Source organism: Falco cherrug, chromosome 5 (genome assembly GCF_023634085.1).
Source record: "Falco cherrug isolate bFalChe1 chromosome 5, bFalChe1.pri, whole genome shotgun sequence".
Classification (NCBI taxonomy): domain Eukaryota; kingdom Metazoa; phylum Chordata; class Aves; order Falconiformes; family Falconidae; genus Falco; species Falco cherrug.
In genome coordinates this window covers 29,987,680-30,005,920 of record NC_073701.1, presented here as the reverse complement: position 1 = coordinate 30,005,920, position 18,241 = coordinate 29,987,680, and the positions used below count along the sequence as shown (strand labels likewise).

The window sequence follows — 18,241 nt, the reverse complement described above, 5'->3', positions numbered from 1 at the left end:
GTTTTTCTGCTGAAGTAATATGTAAATCAATAGATGGCATAGGTAGCTCAGCTGTCACTGTAATTCCTTTTTGTTTAAGCAAAAAGTTTTGATGGTAGATTCATGCAGTTTTGTTTTACTACAGCAGTAAGAGCCCAAGAGATGTAGCATAAACTTACTGAGAAACATTCATTGAAAATCAGTAATAAAATCTGTGTGCATGGTACCTGGAAAAGAGGCAAGCAAGCGAAGCAGGGTAAGATGTGAACAGTATTGTAGTTGCAACTAAGCACCCACCCATGCAGGTGCTCCTTCCTGCTGGTAGGATGAAGGAGAGAAATGGAAAGGTAAAAGTGAGAAAAACTTTTAATAAGTTGTAACAGTTTAATAAGTGATAGGCTAGGAAGAAACACAAACCAAAGTGATGCAAAGGAGGATACTGAGACACTGTATCTCCCCAAAGGAGGCTAAATCCCCAGCCAGTCTGTGAAGACCAAACTCACAGCTTTTATTGCAGAGCCTGACGTATGGTATGGAGCACCTCCTCAGTCAGTTCAGGTCAGCTGCCCCAGCAGTGTCCCCGCACTGCTGGCTGGGGGGGGGGGTGAGGAAGGGCTCGATGCTGTGCCAGCCCTGCTCTGAGCAGTGCTGCGCCCATTCAGCCATTGCCAGCAGCGCTGGGGATGCACAGCATGGGCTGCTGTGAGGAAAGCTAACTCCACCCCAGCCCGACCCAGTGAAAACTTGAATGTAGTGAAGGAAATACTAAATAAAATGTCTCAAATGGTTGAGGTTAATGAGAACAGTGTAAATGGAAATAGCAGTAGGTTGTTGTTTTTTTTTTTTAATTTAGGTTTTTGTATTTGGTGTTCGTAAGTAAAGATCGGAAAATCCTGTGGGAACAGCAGAAAAATCCTAAACCATGTAGTTTGTAAAAGTTAACCTGACTGGAGAAAGACTGCCTGTTTGTGTTGACTTACGGAAAAATCCTTCCTTGGCATTGCATCCTGCCCTACCTACACAAGAACAACATATTTTGCAAACTTCTTGTTGTCTGAATGAACAGTTAAAGCCATTTCTATAAAAAAGAATAAAAGGAGGTTAAAGGTCGGTGACATTCAATCGAGTCAAGCGCCTCCTGAGGGTGCCGTGGGGCGCGTTACTTGGCGTGCGCTGCGCCGGGTTTCCCGCCTTTTTCCTCGGGGGTGGGTGGGGTGGAGGCGAGAGCGCGCCCAGTCCTCCGCGCCTGCCGCCGGAGCAGTCGTGTGTGGCGGTGAGGGGGTCGGGAGGGCGTGAGGCGGCCTGCCTCCCTGCCGCTGCTGGGGGCCCTCCGTGTGAGGCGGCGAGAGTGGGGAACGAGGCCATCGCGCGGCAGGGGGGTGAGAGATGTGGGGGCTGAGAGTAAAGGAACAGGGTTAGGACACTGTGACGCCCCTTTAGCTTTTGGCACCCCAGTGGCTTCCCCCCTGAAACGTGTTCTGGGAGTGGGGTGGGCCCAAGTCTCCCATGCTCTCAGAGGTAGAAACAGGTGGGTCCCCTGGTGAAAAGCCCCACATAGGAACTTAACACAAATACCAGTTTATTTCATATCTTTTGGGGCAGGGTGAAAAAAGGAGGTGAGTTTCTCTCAAAAATCATCCTTAAATACACAACTGTGGACTGGAGATACTTGAATCGGCTAAAGCAGGTAGCTACACGGTATGGATGAAGGCTATATGGGGTTGCGAGGTTGCAAGATTGTTTTGAAGTGTATGGAGGGACTGGGAAGTTGTGCTTTGTGTACTGAGTTTCAGTACAAAGAAAAGTGCCTGCATCTGAGATAAAATGTGCTTGCAGTTTAAAGTTGCAGTGCTTTGGCAGCACAGTCAAGAGATGCACAGCCAGATGCTGTACTAGTACTTGCCTTACATCATGTTTTCAACAGACACAGTAATTGAAAAGCAGAATGAGTCTTGAAGATTTTGATTTCATTTAAAAGCAATTTTAATGTAAGAACTTCTGATTTTCCAGTTAGTAATTTAAAGAGATAGTGGTTTTGTTTTTCAAGAGGTCTAAACCCCCTCATTATATAGAGATGCATCAACCTCAGAAAAAGCTGGATATTAAGAAGCAGTGTTCCTTATTTAGTAGCTTAGTGTGATCATGTATATATCCATGTAACATGTATTAAAAATATATATATTTTTATAGCTATGGACAACTAGTTCAAAAAATAAATGGGAAACTCAGGTGTGTGAGACAGGTGTTAATGCTCGGGAGACTTCACAGACCAAGAAATGAAAAAGATCTTTACTGGAGTTCGCAATTTGAGTGTGTGAACCTAATTTTTAGATCTGTCTTTGCCCTGGTTTGTGGAAAACCTATTGATATTTCTAGCCATGTTGAACTGCATCTAGAATGAGAAGTTTATTCACTGCCGAGTCAGGTCTTGCTCAGTTTGGAAAACAGGCTACTTGCAACCCATTTCTTTTTCTGCATTCTGTCCATCTTCCAAGTAATCCTGTTATTTTTTGAAAGGTTTTTTGAAGTGTATGTTATGTGACACAACTTGAAATGCTTCATACCTCTTGCTATCAAAGATAATGAGAGAAGAAATACTTCAAGGATTCAGTATCTTGCTATTTCCTTTTGTATTTATATATTATTTCTATTGTTGATAAAGTGCTAAGGAAAAACTGATTTTATTTTGTCACTCGTGCATTTAATGATTACAACTGTGCTCTTTTCCTTCTAAACAGATATTTTACTCCTTGAATATTTACAAAAAACCAATATATAAAAGTTATTACTAAAGTAATTAATATTTTTTTCATAGGGCAGTGTATTGGCAAAATGCTTACAAATACAGAAGCTGCCTTAGTTACATTACAGAATGCAGAGGCGTAACATATAAATAAAGATAATTCAGAAACTGAAAGTTGTTCAGGATTTTTAAAAATGGCATGTGTGTCTGCATGTTTGTCTTTCTTGTGTGGGATGGCTTGTAGAATCAGATTGTCCTTTATGGTTTATCATTTCTGTATTTTGTAAAATAGAATATTGGCATATCTTTTTGAGTATGCAGTGCTGGATATGGCAAAACACATAATAAACACGGAAGATGAGCCAGCAGGCACCTTAAGAAAGTGCATAATTTACTTCCTTGTTTTTCAGCAGAATCAAGTATGTTCCTGCTAGCTCTGGTATTATTTTTTTTTACCCTGTTCTTAAAAGCACCCCTTACGGGTAATCCTGTGGATTATCTCAAAACTAAGTCAGTTTGACTGCTTGAATATCCTTACAGGTGGAGACTGTTACAGGGCTGTCCGTAACAGGTCCATGTAAGCATGAAAGTGTATTTATCTTCAAAGTATTGTGGGGAAAGTTATGTAACAAATATAACATACCATTTCAGTAGGAACAAAATCTCATTATGGCACCATCGGGAAGAAAGCATGGAGGAAAAGCTAGTAAAGCAGCCCAAGAGGGTCAAGCCATACCTGCCTATGACTTTCAGGAGGACAGAAAAGAGCTGAGTGGATCGGAAGAAGATATTAGAGAAGGTGCTTATGTCATTATTTTTTTAATTTATTTATTTTAAACATGAAGTTTATAATATTTCTGACTACAAGTAGAAGTGAAGGCACTTCTGTGTCAGCAAGTGTCTGAGTAAGTATGGTTCAAAATGTTTGTGACAGCTAACTTCCTGTTCTGTAATTTTGATTGGTAAGAGAACACAATAGAATAGCTCTGTGTAGTGCACTTATATGTCTTAAAATTATAGGTGAAGTCTTCAGTAGAGTAGGATTTTGTTACATGATTTTGATACCTTATTTTAATTCCATATCCTTCTATCACCTGGTTGCATATAACATTGTGAGATCAGGACAGAACGAAAGAAAAGCTCTGCTTGCTTGTATGGAGTGCTGAGTCAGGTAGGGTAGTTGGAATCTTAATGCCAGCAGGATTATGAGTAATTCAGGAAGGATCTGAACTGAAGAAAAGAAAGGAAGAAGCAGAGAAAGCTGAGGAAAACAGAAAAGTCAACCAGGGAATTCTTGTTTGATTTTGAGGGAGTGTCATCAAAAAGTGGACTTCTGCTTAAAAATGCAGTTATCATTCATCACGTGATAGGTTTTTTGTAAAGTGTGATGTAACTCCATTTGTGGATTTTTGTCTTTCAGCACTTATCTCTGGGTTTGTTTCTCTTAATTTCTCACCTTCTTCATTTGTTTAGACTAAATTCTCCCCCTTCCCCCTGTTAGTGAAAATCAGAGTGCCAAGGATTTTTTTTTTTGAAAGAATATAAACATCTATTTGTGACTGTGCTTTGTTAAGTGTCAGAGTACCTAATTTCAGTACTTTACAGTAAATGAAATTCTTACAAATTGGGCTTTTTCAAGTTTTAGATTATTTTTAACTTTCTGATGATTGGTATATTGCAAGTTGGGAATAACGGCATAGTAGTGGGCAGAGAAACTAAAACTGGTTGAGAACAGTCTAGAGGAACTCAAAGCAGTGCCAGCTGAAATCTAGCCTTGCAGAATAATTCACCGCCATCTGTCAAATCCAGATTCAAAGTTTTAGGAGCTACATGTGTTAATGGAAGGGAACTGAGACCCATGAGACATGTTCAGAGAAGTGGCATTACAGAAAAGTAATTATACTTCTAATAATTCAAATTACCCCTACAAAATATAGGATGTTTCTGTAAATCTTTTTGAAATTTGTATTAAGGTGAAACACCGGTAATGGACAAGCATGTAAAGAAAAGACCTTTGGTGACTACTCGTGTGGTTCCAGATGACGTTGGGTAAGGTTAGGATTTCCTGTCCCTCATGCCCCCCAGCAAAATAAGCAAGCCTTAAATAGACACCGATTTCGGTTATTCAATATGCTTGTTGTGCTTAGGTTTGCGTTTTCTTAGTATTTGATTCAAAAATCAGGTGACAGATGGTGCAGTAATTGTATGTTAAATAAGAAAATATAACACTTTAAGTAATTCTATAGTTTCTTTGTAAATACTTGTGAACATGCATAAAAATTGACATGTATGAGTTCTTAACATTCTTCTTTCAAAAGATGATTTGTTTTATTGAAAAATGTTGATAATTTCATTTTTTTCCCACTGATGTTAGTTGCTTGAAGATATTAATAGTACTTTAAACGATCCAATTACTGCATGAAAAAAAAAATATTTTTACAGATAAATCTTATGAAATTCAGTATTTACGGACAGTGAAAATGTAATTAAAAAGTGTATGTTGAAATAGTTTTTAGCAAGATTATAGCTGTTGAGTCCAAGATAAGGGTTTTTCCTCTCTCCTGCCCCGCCCCCCCCCCCAAAAAAAAAAAAAAAAAAAGAAAAAGTGATATCCTGTAGAGAAGATATAAAACAAGATAAACATTTTCTTTACTCACCGTGTCCCCTTTTGGATATGTCCACTATTGTAACACTGCCTTACACAGTGATGTTTTCATCACAAAGTTGTTTTAAAAACCACCCTGCTCTTTATTTGTCCTGGATTTTTCTTACTGAACCCGTCATGCTAACTTATTGGACTTGTTTTCATTTGATGTTCCTAATACCTTTTGTGTTTTCTTCTTGTATAGGGAATGATCAATTTTATTTACTGTCCTCCCTCACTCAAGACTTTTTAAATGCCTAATAATGCCTTTTAACTGGGGGTGTGTGTTAATAGAGTCTAGTAAAATTTCTTTTAAAAAGCAAATTAGTGTAAAAAAGAGACCTCTCACAGGAGCAGAAAAGCAGTGCCACTTTTTATCTTGTAGAACAGTAGCAGCTCTGTCACTGCTTACAATCAATAAGCATGTGAATAAAATGAGTTTTAAGCATATACAACATGTCTTATTCTAAAGTCAGAAAATGGGCAAATAAAGTTTTTAAACACTTTTTGTAGGGGTGAAGTACAGAATATGCTGGAAAGATTTGGAGGTAAGTACATTTACATTCTAATAAATTAAAAAAAACACCTGTTTAAGTTGCAGATTTGGCAGCAATTCCTTACCATAAAATAACTTCGAAGATTTACCTAAAATGACCAGTCTTTGTAGCATTCTTCAACATTTTTGAAAAAAGCCAGTTGTCAGAAAAAAAATTATATCCAAGTAGGGAAAGAAGGGAATAACTGCATATAAAGTGAGATGTCATTACCTATACTAACACAAAGAAAAAAGGGGAAGATGCATGCGTGCTTTTGGTTATTAAGTCCAATTTTAAGATGAAGGTTAAGAGGTAGTGATTATATTGGAGAGAAAAGGGACAATATGAGTTAGCTGTTCTTAGTCAGTTTTTTGTTACAATGACATAGAAGAGACTGGGGATCGCAAGATTTGAGTGACAAATTAGGGGCATGTAAATCTTAGTATAAGCAGCTAAATAGAACAAACAGATTTAATTTTAGACAAGGAATTTTGAAAGTAGATTGTAGTTGTGAGTTGCGATACAGAATGAGCTAGAGAGTAGTCTACTCCACACCTTGAGAAGTCTAGAGCACAGGGCATCAGTAGAAAAGAGAATTTCAGCAGTCAGGAGGAGGAGTACAAGTTTCTAGTTAAGCTAAATAATGAGGATCAGTAATGCCTGTTGTCTCACGATAAGAGATTTATGCATGTCACCTAGCTGGATTTAGTTCAGTTATAATCAGATCCTCAGATGACTTGACTTACAGCTAAATTTCCGGCTGAATTCTAGATAGTTGACAGGTTAGAGAAAAAAACATTTTACTTGTAAAGAATGTGTAATACATATCATAGTAACAAAAGTATCAAAAAGCTGTGGAAGGAAGGGAAACCATCTTAATACCAGTATGACATGCTCAATAGCTGATTAATGCTTTCATTGTGTGTGTAAGGAAATGCTGTACATAGTCATTACTTGCATGTAAATCTTAAGGTGGAAGAGGAGTTAAAGGGTTTCCTTAATCCATGAATTAAAACTTTTTGCTGTTAAGGTACATATTAGAATGCTATTACCAATCTAACAATCTAGATAGGAGGAGGATTTCAATGTTAAAAAGCTAGAATTGCTTGTTATTGAAGACTCAAAAGTAGGATGGAAGGAAGGAAAGTGAATGGATCAGAGATGGGATGCTGTCTGCTCAAAAATAGGTTTGGCATTAGCAGGAGCAGATGCCTCTGCAAATTAGAGGGAAATGCTTCCTGAAATCTACAGTGAGAAGGAAAAGAAATTGCTGTATTAACCTTAATCTGTGACTTGTTAAATCTCCAAATGTAAAGTGAAACAAACATACTAACTTATAATAACTTTTTAAAAGTACTGTTTCTCCAAAGTATGAAAAAGTTTGTCATTCATTCATGACACAGAACACATGTATGTTCACAGTGACAGTAATCACATACTACTTTTTATTTATTTTTGAAGTCTAAGTAATTTGACTATTACTTTGAAAAATGTGTTTTTTCTAGAAAAAAAATCAATTATAAAGTGTCAGCATAACTAAATTCCTTGAAGGTCTGGAAGGTCTGTACTGACACTGCAGTCATGCAGCTAATCTGATGAGGATTTTCATGATGTGACTAAAACATTATTAGACACTAGAGAAATGAGCAAGCTGTCTGTACTCAGGTTTCTGCAAGGTATCTCTAGCTCTGGAGACTTCACAGGCTGTGATATGTCCAAATACGTTTGAAGATAATGCAGTGTGAATTGGATAGTGGTTCCAGTGTTTCGAGCATGTATGTGTGCTTATTGTATGGATAAGTTAGAAGTGCATCTTGGACCACAATAGTCAGTAGGGCAACACCTGATGACAGTGTGTAAGGAACTGATTTATATGTATGTAATGGAAGTACTTGCAGCTACCCTGAGTTCAAACCGCTGGCCAGTTTCAGTTCACTACCTACCTACTACCATCCTGCCTTGAATAAAAGAAGCTAAAGCTGGGTCACATCGCAGTAGGTCCTGTTTGGTCTGGCCCGAGAGAGATGGCACTCGAAGCAGATGCTAGAGAAGTTGGTGGGGCTGGGATGAGCGGCTGGAACTGCAGAGGCCAGCTGTCGGGTAGGGTGTTTGGGGGGCTTAGGGAAGCTGCACCCACACACCAGTGCCAACAGCAGGTTGAGGGACACTCTAAACAGCAGCCAGGAGCCCAGGTCACATTAGCTTCCCTCCATTAGAACACTGCTTGTTTCCTTCTCCAAAGTATAACTCATCAGCATTTTCAATAAAAGGCACTATGTATCTTGGTATGCTTAATTTCTCAATATTATTTGATTTTTAGCTGACATTAACAAGGCTCTCTTAGCTAAGAGGAAAAGATTGGAAATGTATACGAAAGCCTCACTCAAAACCAGTAACCAGAAGATTGAACAGGTTTGGAAAACGCAGCAGGAGCAAAGGTAGCATTTATCCTTGTTTTTCAAACCTATGAAAGCAACTTCATTTTTGTGTCACAGCATAGCTAGGTAGTCCATCTTCTTGCAGTTAAGTAGCAAGTAGTGTATCTACTAGTTAAATAACTGCCCACGTCCTCTGTTTCTGCTGTCTCTAGTTGTGTCCACTTGGTTAGATTGACAGTAACACTTTAGCATAGTTCTTTCTCTTTTGAATGGAGAAACTTAAGATTTGGAATTTTGAGAGCAAGGTATCCTAAAGGGCTGGTTTTATTTGTATCGTTGTGGAATATGATCTTTTGGTGTTGTTTTTGTCTTTTAAACCAATGTTTTTATTTTTTCCACTTCAGTTGGAATTTTTGTTTCTACTTGAAAACTGAAAAATGTTTAGTTAGTAACATACCATCCTGGTTAAGAAAGAAAACAATTTTCACTTTCACATTGTAAATAATTGTAAATAATTTTCACCCTACTAACATTCCTTTCACCTCTGAAGGCATATTTAATTACTACATCTGATATTACAGGTAGAGCAAACTTTAAAAATGAGACAGCCAAAACCTGAAAGTCAGCAATACTTATAATTGTCTTTTTATATATGTATTTATTATATATATTTACATAATATATAGAAAATATATATTTGTATAACTTTTAAAATGTTATATATAGAAACTGTCATTGACAAAATTTAAGTTTACATAAAGAAACTAGAGCATAATGGACTAATGAATGAGCTAATAAACTTCATTATAAACCTCTTGTGTTAAAGCCAAGATCTGTAGCTTGGTTGGATAAACACAGTAAATCTCAGAAAACCTGACACTGTTAGGAAGAAAAGTTGCTGTAATTTTTTTTTAAAACTGAGTTTTGTATATGAGTGTTCTGTCCTTATAGTTACATAATCCACATTCACTCAGAAAGTGTGTGTCTGTGTATGTGTGTTCAGTTTTTCAAAACATGAAGTATTCAGTTATAGCCAGATGTCAAAATAGCCTGTTTCTTTATGCCCGCTCCTTTTATTCTACTCCATGTGTGCGTTGCACCTCAGCTTTCTTTGTAATTCTTCATAGCATTTGTCATATTTATGGCTAGTGTCTGTTTGTAGGCAGAAGCTCAATAACGAGTTCTCCCAGCAGTTCCTGACTTTATTTCAGCAATGGGATGTAGATGTGCAGAAAGCAGAGGAGCAGGAAGAAAAACTAGCGGTGGGTTTCCAGCATGGCTTGAGTTTCACAGTATTTTTCACCAGGAGGGAATATTGTTGTTTAGACAGTCAAGAAATGTAAAAACACTTTATGTAGTTTAAACAAACATATGATTGTTTGCCTTGGTTAAAAAAATTAATTCAGGTTTGGTGACTCAAACTTGAATTAAGTTTTCGTGCATTCATTAAATTTATTGCAAGTTTATAAATGGCAATTAGTCATGCTGTAGGAAGTGTATGGCTTGAGAAAAGCCAAGACCATTTATGGAGAAGACAGATGGGTGCAGTTTCTGTACGTCAATATTCTTTGGGTTCAGGGAACAAAGGAGTAAAGGAAATCAGTTGTCTTTTAGCATGTGTTGCCTAAAAATATGCTTGTGTATAATAAATGTGTGAGAATTTATCATTGAAAGGGGATAGGAGCTATACAATGGAATGTAACTGTATTTGTACTCCCATCACATTTGCAAGTTTTCCTTTTCCCTGGGCAGCACATTTCCCTGGGATACCCTCAAAAATGGTGCCAGGTAGCAATCCTCACAGGGATAACTCAGGTTGGAAGGAACCTCAGGTGACTTAGGGCTTAATCCAGTCTTCAGTCTTTCTTTAATTAACAAGAAAAACTCTCCAGGCAGAGACCTATGTTATGTGACCCAGATTTCCAGAGAAGGCAGAATTTCTGATTCTTATAAATGACATTAGTATTGCTGTCCAAGTACTTTTTGTTAACTAATGTGATTATTTTTTATTTTGCTTCTGCTTCAGAATATGTTTCGTCAGCAACAAAAAGTTTTTCAACAGGCAAGAATAGTTCAAAGTCAGAGACTAAAAACCATTAAGCAACTCTATGACCAGTTGTTAAAGGTACAGTAAGTTTTCTCCTTAGAAGGCAGCTGATCCTTATCATATGACTTCAGAAAGCTGTATTAATTCAGCCTTTATGAAATACAGAGATCTAAGGGTCATTTAAGGAAAATAACAGCCTTGCATGAATATTCATGTTACTATCTTTCCCTTATTTGTTAAGAACATGGCTTGTTCTCTCTATACATGCATACACATTGCATCCGTTTAATGAAGGATCTAGTTAAATGTGTTCTCACAGGGATCTGCTTGGCTTGCCTGCTTCAAATATTTAACCATAATCCTCAGAACATACTTGCTAAACAGAGCAGAGTTTTTGTACCAGTTGAAAGGTTGTATAGGTCAGTTAAATGATCAAGATTTTATCTTAATTATTCCCTTAGATTTTTGAATGTATTTTAAAAAGTGAAGCTTGACAATCTATTAAAAATACATCTCAGGATTCAATTTACTGCTTTTATTACTGCTGGCATATGCATCCCCCATAATGAGAATTAGATAGCAATTTTTTCTGTCATTAGCCTTTCTAGCTATTGCTGCTGCGTGTAAGGAAAGTGGTCCTTAAAGAAAATCAGTTGTAATTCCCTCAAAATTATTGAATTAGAACTCCCTTCATCTCTTCCTAAGCAACATTCATTAGGAGGGGATTCCTCTCTGTAAACTGGTATTCCAGGTAAGCATTCACTAAAATTGTTAATAGGAAGAACCTGATGGAAATAATGTTTTATGGAGAAAACAGGCCCAGCTGGATGGTTATGTCATCAAGCCCTTTTAACTTTCCTGTTGTTTTATGCATAATTTTTGTGTTTGCTGGGTGTCCCTACAAACACTATTGCTTTTGGACAGTGCTTACAGAGATAATGTATTTGAAACACAATTCACACTCGTCAACTGTGGTGTGGTTTGATTTTTTTTCTTTTTTGATGAAGTAGCTAATATACTAGATAGCAAACAAAAAAAATGAGTACTATTCAAAAATTTGACTTTTTGGTAAAAAATTTTCCATGTCATTTTACATGAAGAACAAAACACTTTATCCCAGAATTTCCTTCCCCCACTGTTTTTCTGAGGAAGGTATTAGAAATCTGAACTGTGAGAAAAATGGGGGTACTCTCAATGATAGGTTTTGTCATTAATGTAGAGGCACACTATCATAGAACCACTGAAGGGCTGAGGTTGGAAGGGACCTCTGGAGGTCATCTGGTCCAGCCAGCAGGTGGTACAGCAGGGCTACCTAGTCAGTTGCCTAGGCCTTCTGTCCAGATGGCCTTTGAATACCTCCAAGGATGGAGATTCCACAGCCTCTCTGGGTAGCCTGTTCCAGTGCTCAGTCATCGTCACAGTAACAATGTATTTCCTGATACTCAGACAGAACCTCCTGTGTTTTCACTTTGTGTCCACTGCCTCTGGTCCTGTCGCTGGGCACCTCAACAGCCTGGCTCGATCTTACTTTGCACCCCTGCTTCAGGTACTTACACATATAGGTAAGATCCCCTCAGCCTTCTTTTCTCCAGGCTGAACAGTCCCAGCTCTAGGCCTTTTCTCATAGGAGAAATGCTTCTGTCACTTAATCATTTTTACGGCCCTCTTATGGGCTCTATCCTGGATGTCCATGTCTCTCTTGTACTGAGGATGCAAACTAGACACAGCTCTCAAGGTGTGGTCTCACTAGTGCTGAGCAGAATGGAAAAATGACCTCCCCTGAGCTGCTGGAACACTCCTCCTACTGCAGCCTTGGAGACCGTTAGCCTCCTTTGCTGCAAGGGCACACTGTTGGCTCATGTTCAGCTTGGTGTCCACCAGGACCCCCAGGTCCTTTTCTGCCAAGCTGCCTTCTAGCTGTGTAGCCCCCAGTATATACTGGTACACGGGGCGCATTCAAGTTGTCATTTTCTGACAAACTTTGATTTCTATTCAAGTCATTTCCTAACTGGTCCCTTTTTGAAATTTCAGGTGATAAGTTTGGGGTTTTTTCAAGTCTGGTTGCTTAGAAAAATAAATCTGAAATAGAGCAACTCTTAGTTTAAGATAGTTGAAATTTACTGAGGCTATTACAGAAGCATTAATAAATAGTAACAGTTCCAGAATGTGAAAAATGTCTTCATCAAAGATGAAAAACTGAACAGAATGTTCAAGTATTACTTTGATTTTTCTCCTCAAGGAAGATCAAAAGGTAGAAATCAAGCCTCAAATGAGCTTAACTAAATACAAGTCAAGAAAAACACAACTACAGACATGCATACAAGTTAGGTATAATGGTATGTACAGAAGGGAAGATGACCAGCAACCTTTACTTGGCTTACCTGGGGAGGTGTGCAAAAGGAAAGAAATTTAATGGGTTTTATAGTCCTTACTTCAGGTTTCCAAGGTTGTCATAATATTGAACCCCTATTGTTCCTGACAGATATCTGTTTAATCTTTTCTGGTATAATTCTTTATTGAAATGCAGGATAACTAGCTGAGACCTCACAGATGCTGAGTGGAGGGGGCCATTTCCTTCACAGAGGCTGTATTGTTTCACAGGGTGCAGAGTGTTTAAACAGGAATATAGACTGGAGTTCAAAGTCCTGTATAATCTCTCTGTCAAAAGTTTGTGACAAAACTAATCAATTATCAGTGACCATCGCTCCTGTAAAAATTAAATTTTAGTCTGAATAATGGTTTGTTTACTTGTTTTAAATGAACCCTTTGACACTGAGCAGTTTTGAATTAAGATTATCCTTAATTTCAGAGCATGGAAGAGCTGGAGAAGAGCAATGAAAATCTTCTAGCTGATGCACAATGTGAACTTCGCAAGGAAATGGCTATGTTGCAGAAGAAGATTATGATGGATACTGTAAGTAACAGATTTGTGTAGTCAGTTAAATGCAAAAATAGAACATTCTATAAAAAAGTCATTTTACATTCATTTAATGAGCACAAAGGAATCATATTGATATGGCATTTGTTCAGTATTATCTCCTTTTCTTGTAACAGCAACAGCAGGAGATGGCAACTGTTCGCAAGTCTCTTCAGTCCATGTTATTCTGATGGCTCAATGGAGAAACAACTTGTACCTAAGTAACACGATACAAGTATAGGCATTAGCCATAGAGAAGTATGTTAAGATTTAAATGTCTTAAAGTTGATATTAAACGCTTTCATGATTGTTCTAATCTCGTGTCTGATAATGTTGTAGGAAAGTATATTAGTAAATTAATGTATATCTTGCCAGGGTGAAAAAAAAACACATTTACTGTCTGTCTGATTAACCTTTAACTACTTAATACTCACTTTCAGTAGCACTGGACTGTTTAAATTGTTTCACTTCTTGTAGTGACAAATTGTAACAATGGGAAGAATTAATGAAAAATGCATTACCCAGACTTTATGTAACAACTTCAAGACTTTAAGTAGGTTGTGCAAATGGAAGCATTTTTCGCAAGCTGCAGACTTCAAGATTTTCACAGTTTCAACATTTAGTCTGCTGACATATCAGTAGTTATAAAAGTTCACAGAGTATGACATAGCTCATGTAAGATTGTTTAATGATGTATATTATGGTAAAGTAAATTTGTTAACTTTTGTTAGGCTAGCCATTGTAATATCTTTGTACTAGTAAAGAGATTTATGAACTGGTGTAACTTGTCCAAAAAGCAGGTTTCTTTAGTTGAATGATGAGCTGAGTATCACAGCTTTATATGACATCTGCTCAAGTAAGCATAATTAGATATTATCCATTTGGGGATATATAGTTCCTGTAGAACTACCGCTAGAAGTAATCTAGCTCATTTATTTAGTACAAGTTATTACAAGCCTTTGAGATGGGAGTATTACTTTTTGCAATTCCAAATGACTATTGATGCAGGGAGGTTTAAGGTTTTAAGGATAAAGATTATCTTTCATGTATCTCATTACAGTGAATCAGTATAAATTAAACAATCAGCTTAGCTTGCATGCCATTTGTTTTTACAGAAGACCATTACAACTGAATAGCCACTTATACAAATTAGGTAGTTCCTAACATATTTAATGCTTATATTTAATATAACAGCAGATACAACAAAAACCATGCACACCCCCACACACTCAAATGTGATGTTTTCATAACAATGTACTTCAAAAACAGTCCATACAGATTCTTCTCTCCCCAGCTTACTAGCATTTTCAGTTCAGAATCAAGTCATGTGGTGGTGGCGTTCCAGTTCTGGGAGCCAGAGTAGCGATGGCTAACTTACAGAAACCTCAGCTGCTGGGCTGCAGCTGAAGCTGAACAAGCAATCGGTATGGAGTGCTTTTTGTTCTGCGTCTGCTTGGACTCAGGGAAGGAGCAAACACAGAAGTTACATTGCGAGAATGATGTATGAGGCAATATGGGCTGCCGGTGGGTAACAAGTAACTATGCTAATTTGTAACTGTGCTGCTAAGTCTCAGCCCCCTAAGGATAATCAGCTGATGCTATGAACTACAGTTAACAGTTTGTGCATCCTATCCTCAATACTAGGTTATTTGTTAGTATTGCCTCATGTGTCTGGTTTTCTGACCAAGTTCTCTATTACTTTTCTATCTACAGCCATATCCTTAAAATTACTTACACCTACTACTGCATGATACATTTTTGAGACATCTGGGATACCAAAGGTTGTCATTCTAAAAAAAAACCTGCCTATGTCTTTTCCTCAGGTGATTTGTTTACAGTATTCAGACAAACTGAAATGGTCTTCTGTTTGCCCAGGGGCTGGGTTCAGGCTGCATTCATGTGTAGATGCTGCGTCTTGCCCGGCCTTGAATGGGAGTAGTAGGATTCATTTGGAATTGATAGCGGTCAGTTACAGTGCCAGTCCTTTGGCAGTAACTGTCAGAGTTACCCCTCCAGTGTATCAGTATATCCTTCTTAGGCCAGACTGTGGTAGATGCTATTTTATTCCCTCCAAATTTAGCAGACAGTAACACCACTTTTAAAATTCCTTGAACACGGGAGGTCTTTTTGAATTAATGTGCAGCTAGGAAGCTGTAGCGGTAGTATTTTTAAAACAAAACCTTACCCTTCTTTATTGTACAGTTCAGGAAGGACTTTATGAACTCACAGTTCAACTACCTATCAGCAACTGAAAGCGTTAACAGATACATACAACAGCTTTTTACAAAAATCATATTCAAATAGTACTCCTTTAAAGGAGCTAAATAGGGTTTGTGTGCAAGTCATGATTTTCTCTTACAAATAGCAAACTGCTTTCATTCAGCTTTTCTCTAATGACAACAGCAGCCCTTTAGCCAGGCATGTGTTAGCCAGCGGGTCTGTTCTTAGAGAAAGGCTGGCAGTGGGCCTGACTGGTTTGGAGAGTTTTGCTGTACACTGGGGTTTAGTTCCATGCAGATTTGTTTGGTTCAAGTACAGTGATAGCTACAAGACAAGTCAGATAGATTATAAGATAGATGAACACAGTGACAGCAAACATACTTCACAGAGGGTATTACATATGGGTGGATTGCATTGTCACAGTCATTTGAATTTATCAGTGAACTTTGTCATTCACTTGTATAGTTTCACAGATACAAGTCAGAGTAGGTAAAGTTAGTGTCCTTGAAGTACACAACTACCTACAGTCTATGGGATACAATGAGGCAAACCTTATTATGACTACAAAACTAGAAACTGGCCTGGAAAGAAAACACAATTTTGACCTTGAAAGAAAAGCTACAATTGTATTTAGTAACAGTAGGTTTGTACTTTGATACTAGAGACTACGTGAATACTAAAGGCACTCATAACAGTATTCTGAAATAGAAGAAAATTATCCTGAGCTCTACCTCCTTCATCCTACTGATCCAGTAGCTTGTGCTTTAGAAATTCTGGAACAGAAATGAATGAGTTTTACCTCATGGATGCCTCATTCTACCAGTCTTAATAATGCAGTACTGTATTCATTGCTACCTCTGGCTACCACTTCACAGCAGTTCCAAGAAGACTTTAGAAAATAATGCTAGAAGATTAGTCACTTGGTCTAGGGAAAAGTGAAATTCCTCTTCAAATTCTGGTTGGTAGCACCTTGGTTTGCAGTCTACGTTCACCAGCCCAAAAGTACAGATTTAAGGTTACCTAACAGGAAATGGCAAGTGTTTCAAATGTGATATTCATGATGTGAAACACAGGGGGAAATACATCCTGGAGCAAAAGTACCGATCACCACAGAATCTGCAGGACCTTGTATTTACTAATTCTAACATCTGGTAATGTCTGGGATAGAGCAAGCTTTCTCATAAAACTATTTTTGTGAAAAACTTAATCTGTCTTCCCAAAGAAAGAGAGGCTGCTTCATTCAACATTCCCCTAACTGCTTCTTCTCTTGTCCTTCACCTATTTAATCAGTCATTATGGTTTTGAACCTGTTCAGGAGCTTGATGAGATGAAATTCTGAAGACATGTATATGAAGATGAGCGGCAATCTGTAGGCATACACCAGTGGCATATCTCAGCATATCAAACAAGGATATGAACTTCAAAAGAACAAAACAGAACAGGTTAAAAAAAATCAGTTTTTTTTTAAATTGTCCCTACTATAAATTCAGCTATACTTTAATCAGTGACAAGTTTTAACAAGCTTTTTAACATATAGAGTTGTCTAGTTCAGAACAATAAAAAGACCAAAATCCCCAAACCCCAAAACCAGCACTAAACACTAACAAAACCTGACAAACAATTAGTCTGCAGTTCACAGAATCACTTCAAACAAACCAGCTGGACTAAAGCATAATTACAAGAGCAATCTGGAAATTTACTTTTACATCTCTGATCCAAGGAAAGAAGGCCAGTCGGCTCCCAAAATACACGTTTACATGGTATCCTGGCACTTCCTCCACAGTGACAGCTGAAATCTGAGCAAGTCAGAAACGGCAGAGCAGAATGACAGGGACAGTTCTCAAACCTTTCTTTTAAGTATGCTCCCAATTAAAAGTGTAAAACAAAATGCTTACCAATGCTATCCATAGAACAATATATTCATCAACAAAACTGTTGAAATACTGGTCCAAAAACAGAAGTCCTGGCCCAATAAACGCAGTGTCCTGAAGACAGATTTCACTTTTTGTCATGTGAGCCACCTATGTTTAAAAAGAAAAACACCAAAAAGGAGACACACAAAAAAGCATGACTACAAGATCAGTGTAACTACCAGAAAACTGGTGTGATGTCCCTGCCCAGTAACAGCCTGCTTCCACAGCTGTTAGGAGGCAGCAGCAGGCAGGCCAAGAGCTTCACGTGCGCTTCAGGGCCCACTGCTCCCTGACAGTTTCTTTCTCGAGGACCAAGTAAAAACTTCAAAATAGCAAAGTAGTCTAGGTGCCAAGTTTGCCTTAAGGAGTCACCCTGTCGTTCCTTGCCTCCTTGCTTGTGGATACCTGGCAAGTACAATTGAAGTACAGAGGGGTTCCTGTGAACAAAGTGGTCTCTTGGGATAATACAGAAACGTTCAACTATGCCGAACAGCAAAATTCACAGAGAAGCCTGTGTGCGTCCCAGTCTAAAGACAGGACAAACCACAAAGGCTTGCGTTCAGAGGAGAGCTGACAGAGGCTTCCACCCTAAGCCAGCTAAGGATGCTTCTCTCCTGCTACAGGGATCTGCGACAGGGAGCAATTCCTGGCTGACATCTGACCTTGATGTGCCACAGCTCCACAGGGTTAGCACCCATGGAGCAGCTCTGGCACAGCCCCACAAACTGCACAGACCTTGGCTCGTCTCTCCGCTGGGCCTCCTGCCTGGTCACACCTTAAGTTTTTACTGCAGTTTGCTCACTCCAGAGTGCCTGAAGGACAGCGCCTCCTGAAACGGTGAGAGCTAAACCCACAAAATCCTTT

At 38.3% G+C, this 18,241-nt stretch overlaps 2 protein-coding genes across 2 annotated transcripts in view; one reads left to right on the top strand and one right to left on the bottom strand.

Annotated features, from left to right (window-relative positions):
- The first annotated feature begins 126 nt into the window (after nt 1-126).
- SYCP3 (synaptonemal complex protein 3) lies at nt 127-13,560 on the top strand. Its single transcript, XM_014276627.3, has 9 exons — nt 127-1,666; nt 3,374-3,521; nt 4,696-4,771; nt 5,880-5,914; nt 8,223-8,340; nt 9,443-9,542; nt 10,307-10,405; nt 13,137-13,241; nt 13,382-13,560. Exons 2-9 carry the CDS (start codon nt 3,392-3,394, stop codon nt 13,433-13,435), a joined length of 717 nt encoding a protein of 238 aa, XP_014132102.2. The 5' UTR covers nt 127-1,666; nt 3,374-3,391; the 3' UTR covers nt 13,436-13,560.
- Nucleotides 13,300-18,241, bottom strand: part of CHPT1 (choline phosphotransferase 1) — a 22,593-nt gene continuing 17,651 nt past the window's right edge. Inside the window, exons 7-9 of the mRNA XM_055711172.1 lie at nt 17,360-17,485; nt 16,772-16,882; nt 13,300-13,461 (exon numbers count right to left, since the gene is read on the bottom strand). Coding sequence (XP_055567147.1) covers nt 13,417-13,461; nt 16,772-16,882; nt 17,360-17,485 — 282 coding nt within the window. The 3' untranslated portion in view covers nt 13,300-13,416. The remainder of the gene's footprint in view (nt 13,462-16,771; nt 16,883-17,359; nt 17,486-18,241) is intronic.

Excerpts from the sequence above, each read along its gene's own strand:
- SYCP3 (XM_014276627.3), top strand. The coding sequence starts at position 3,392 with ATGGCACCATCGGGAAGAAAGCATGGAGGAAAAGCTAGTAAAGCAGCC. Across the intron at positions 8,341-9,442 it reads AAAACGCAGCAGGAGCAAAG|GCAGAAGCTCAATAACGAGT; the intron begins GTAGCATTTATC and ends GTCTGTTTGTAG. Across the intron at positions 10,406-13,136 it reads TCTATGACCAGTTGTTAAAG|AGCATGGAAGAGCTGGAGAA; the intron begins GTACAGTAAGTT and ends CCTTAATTTCAG.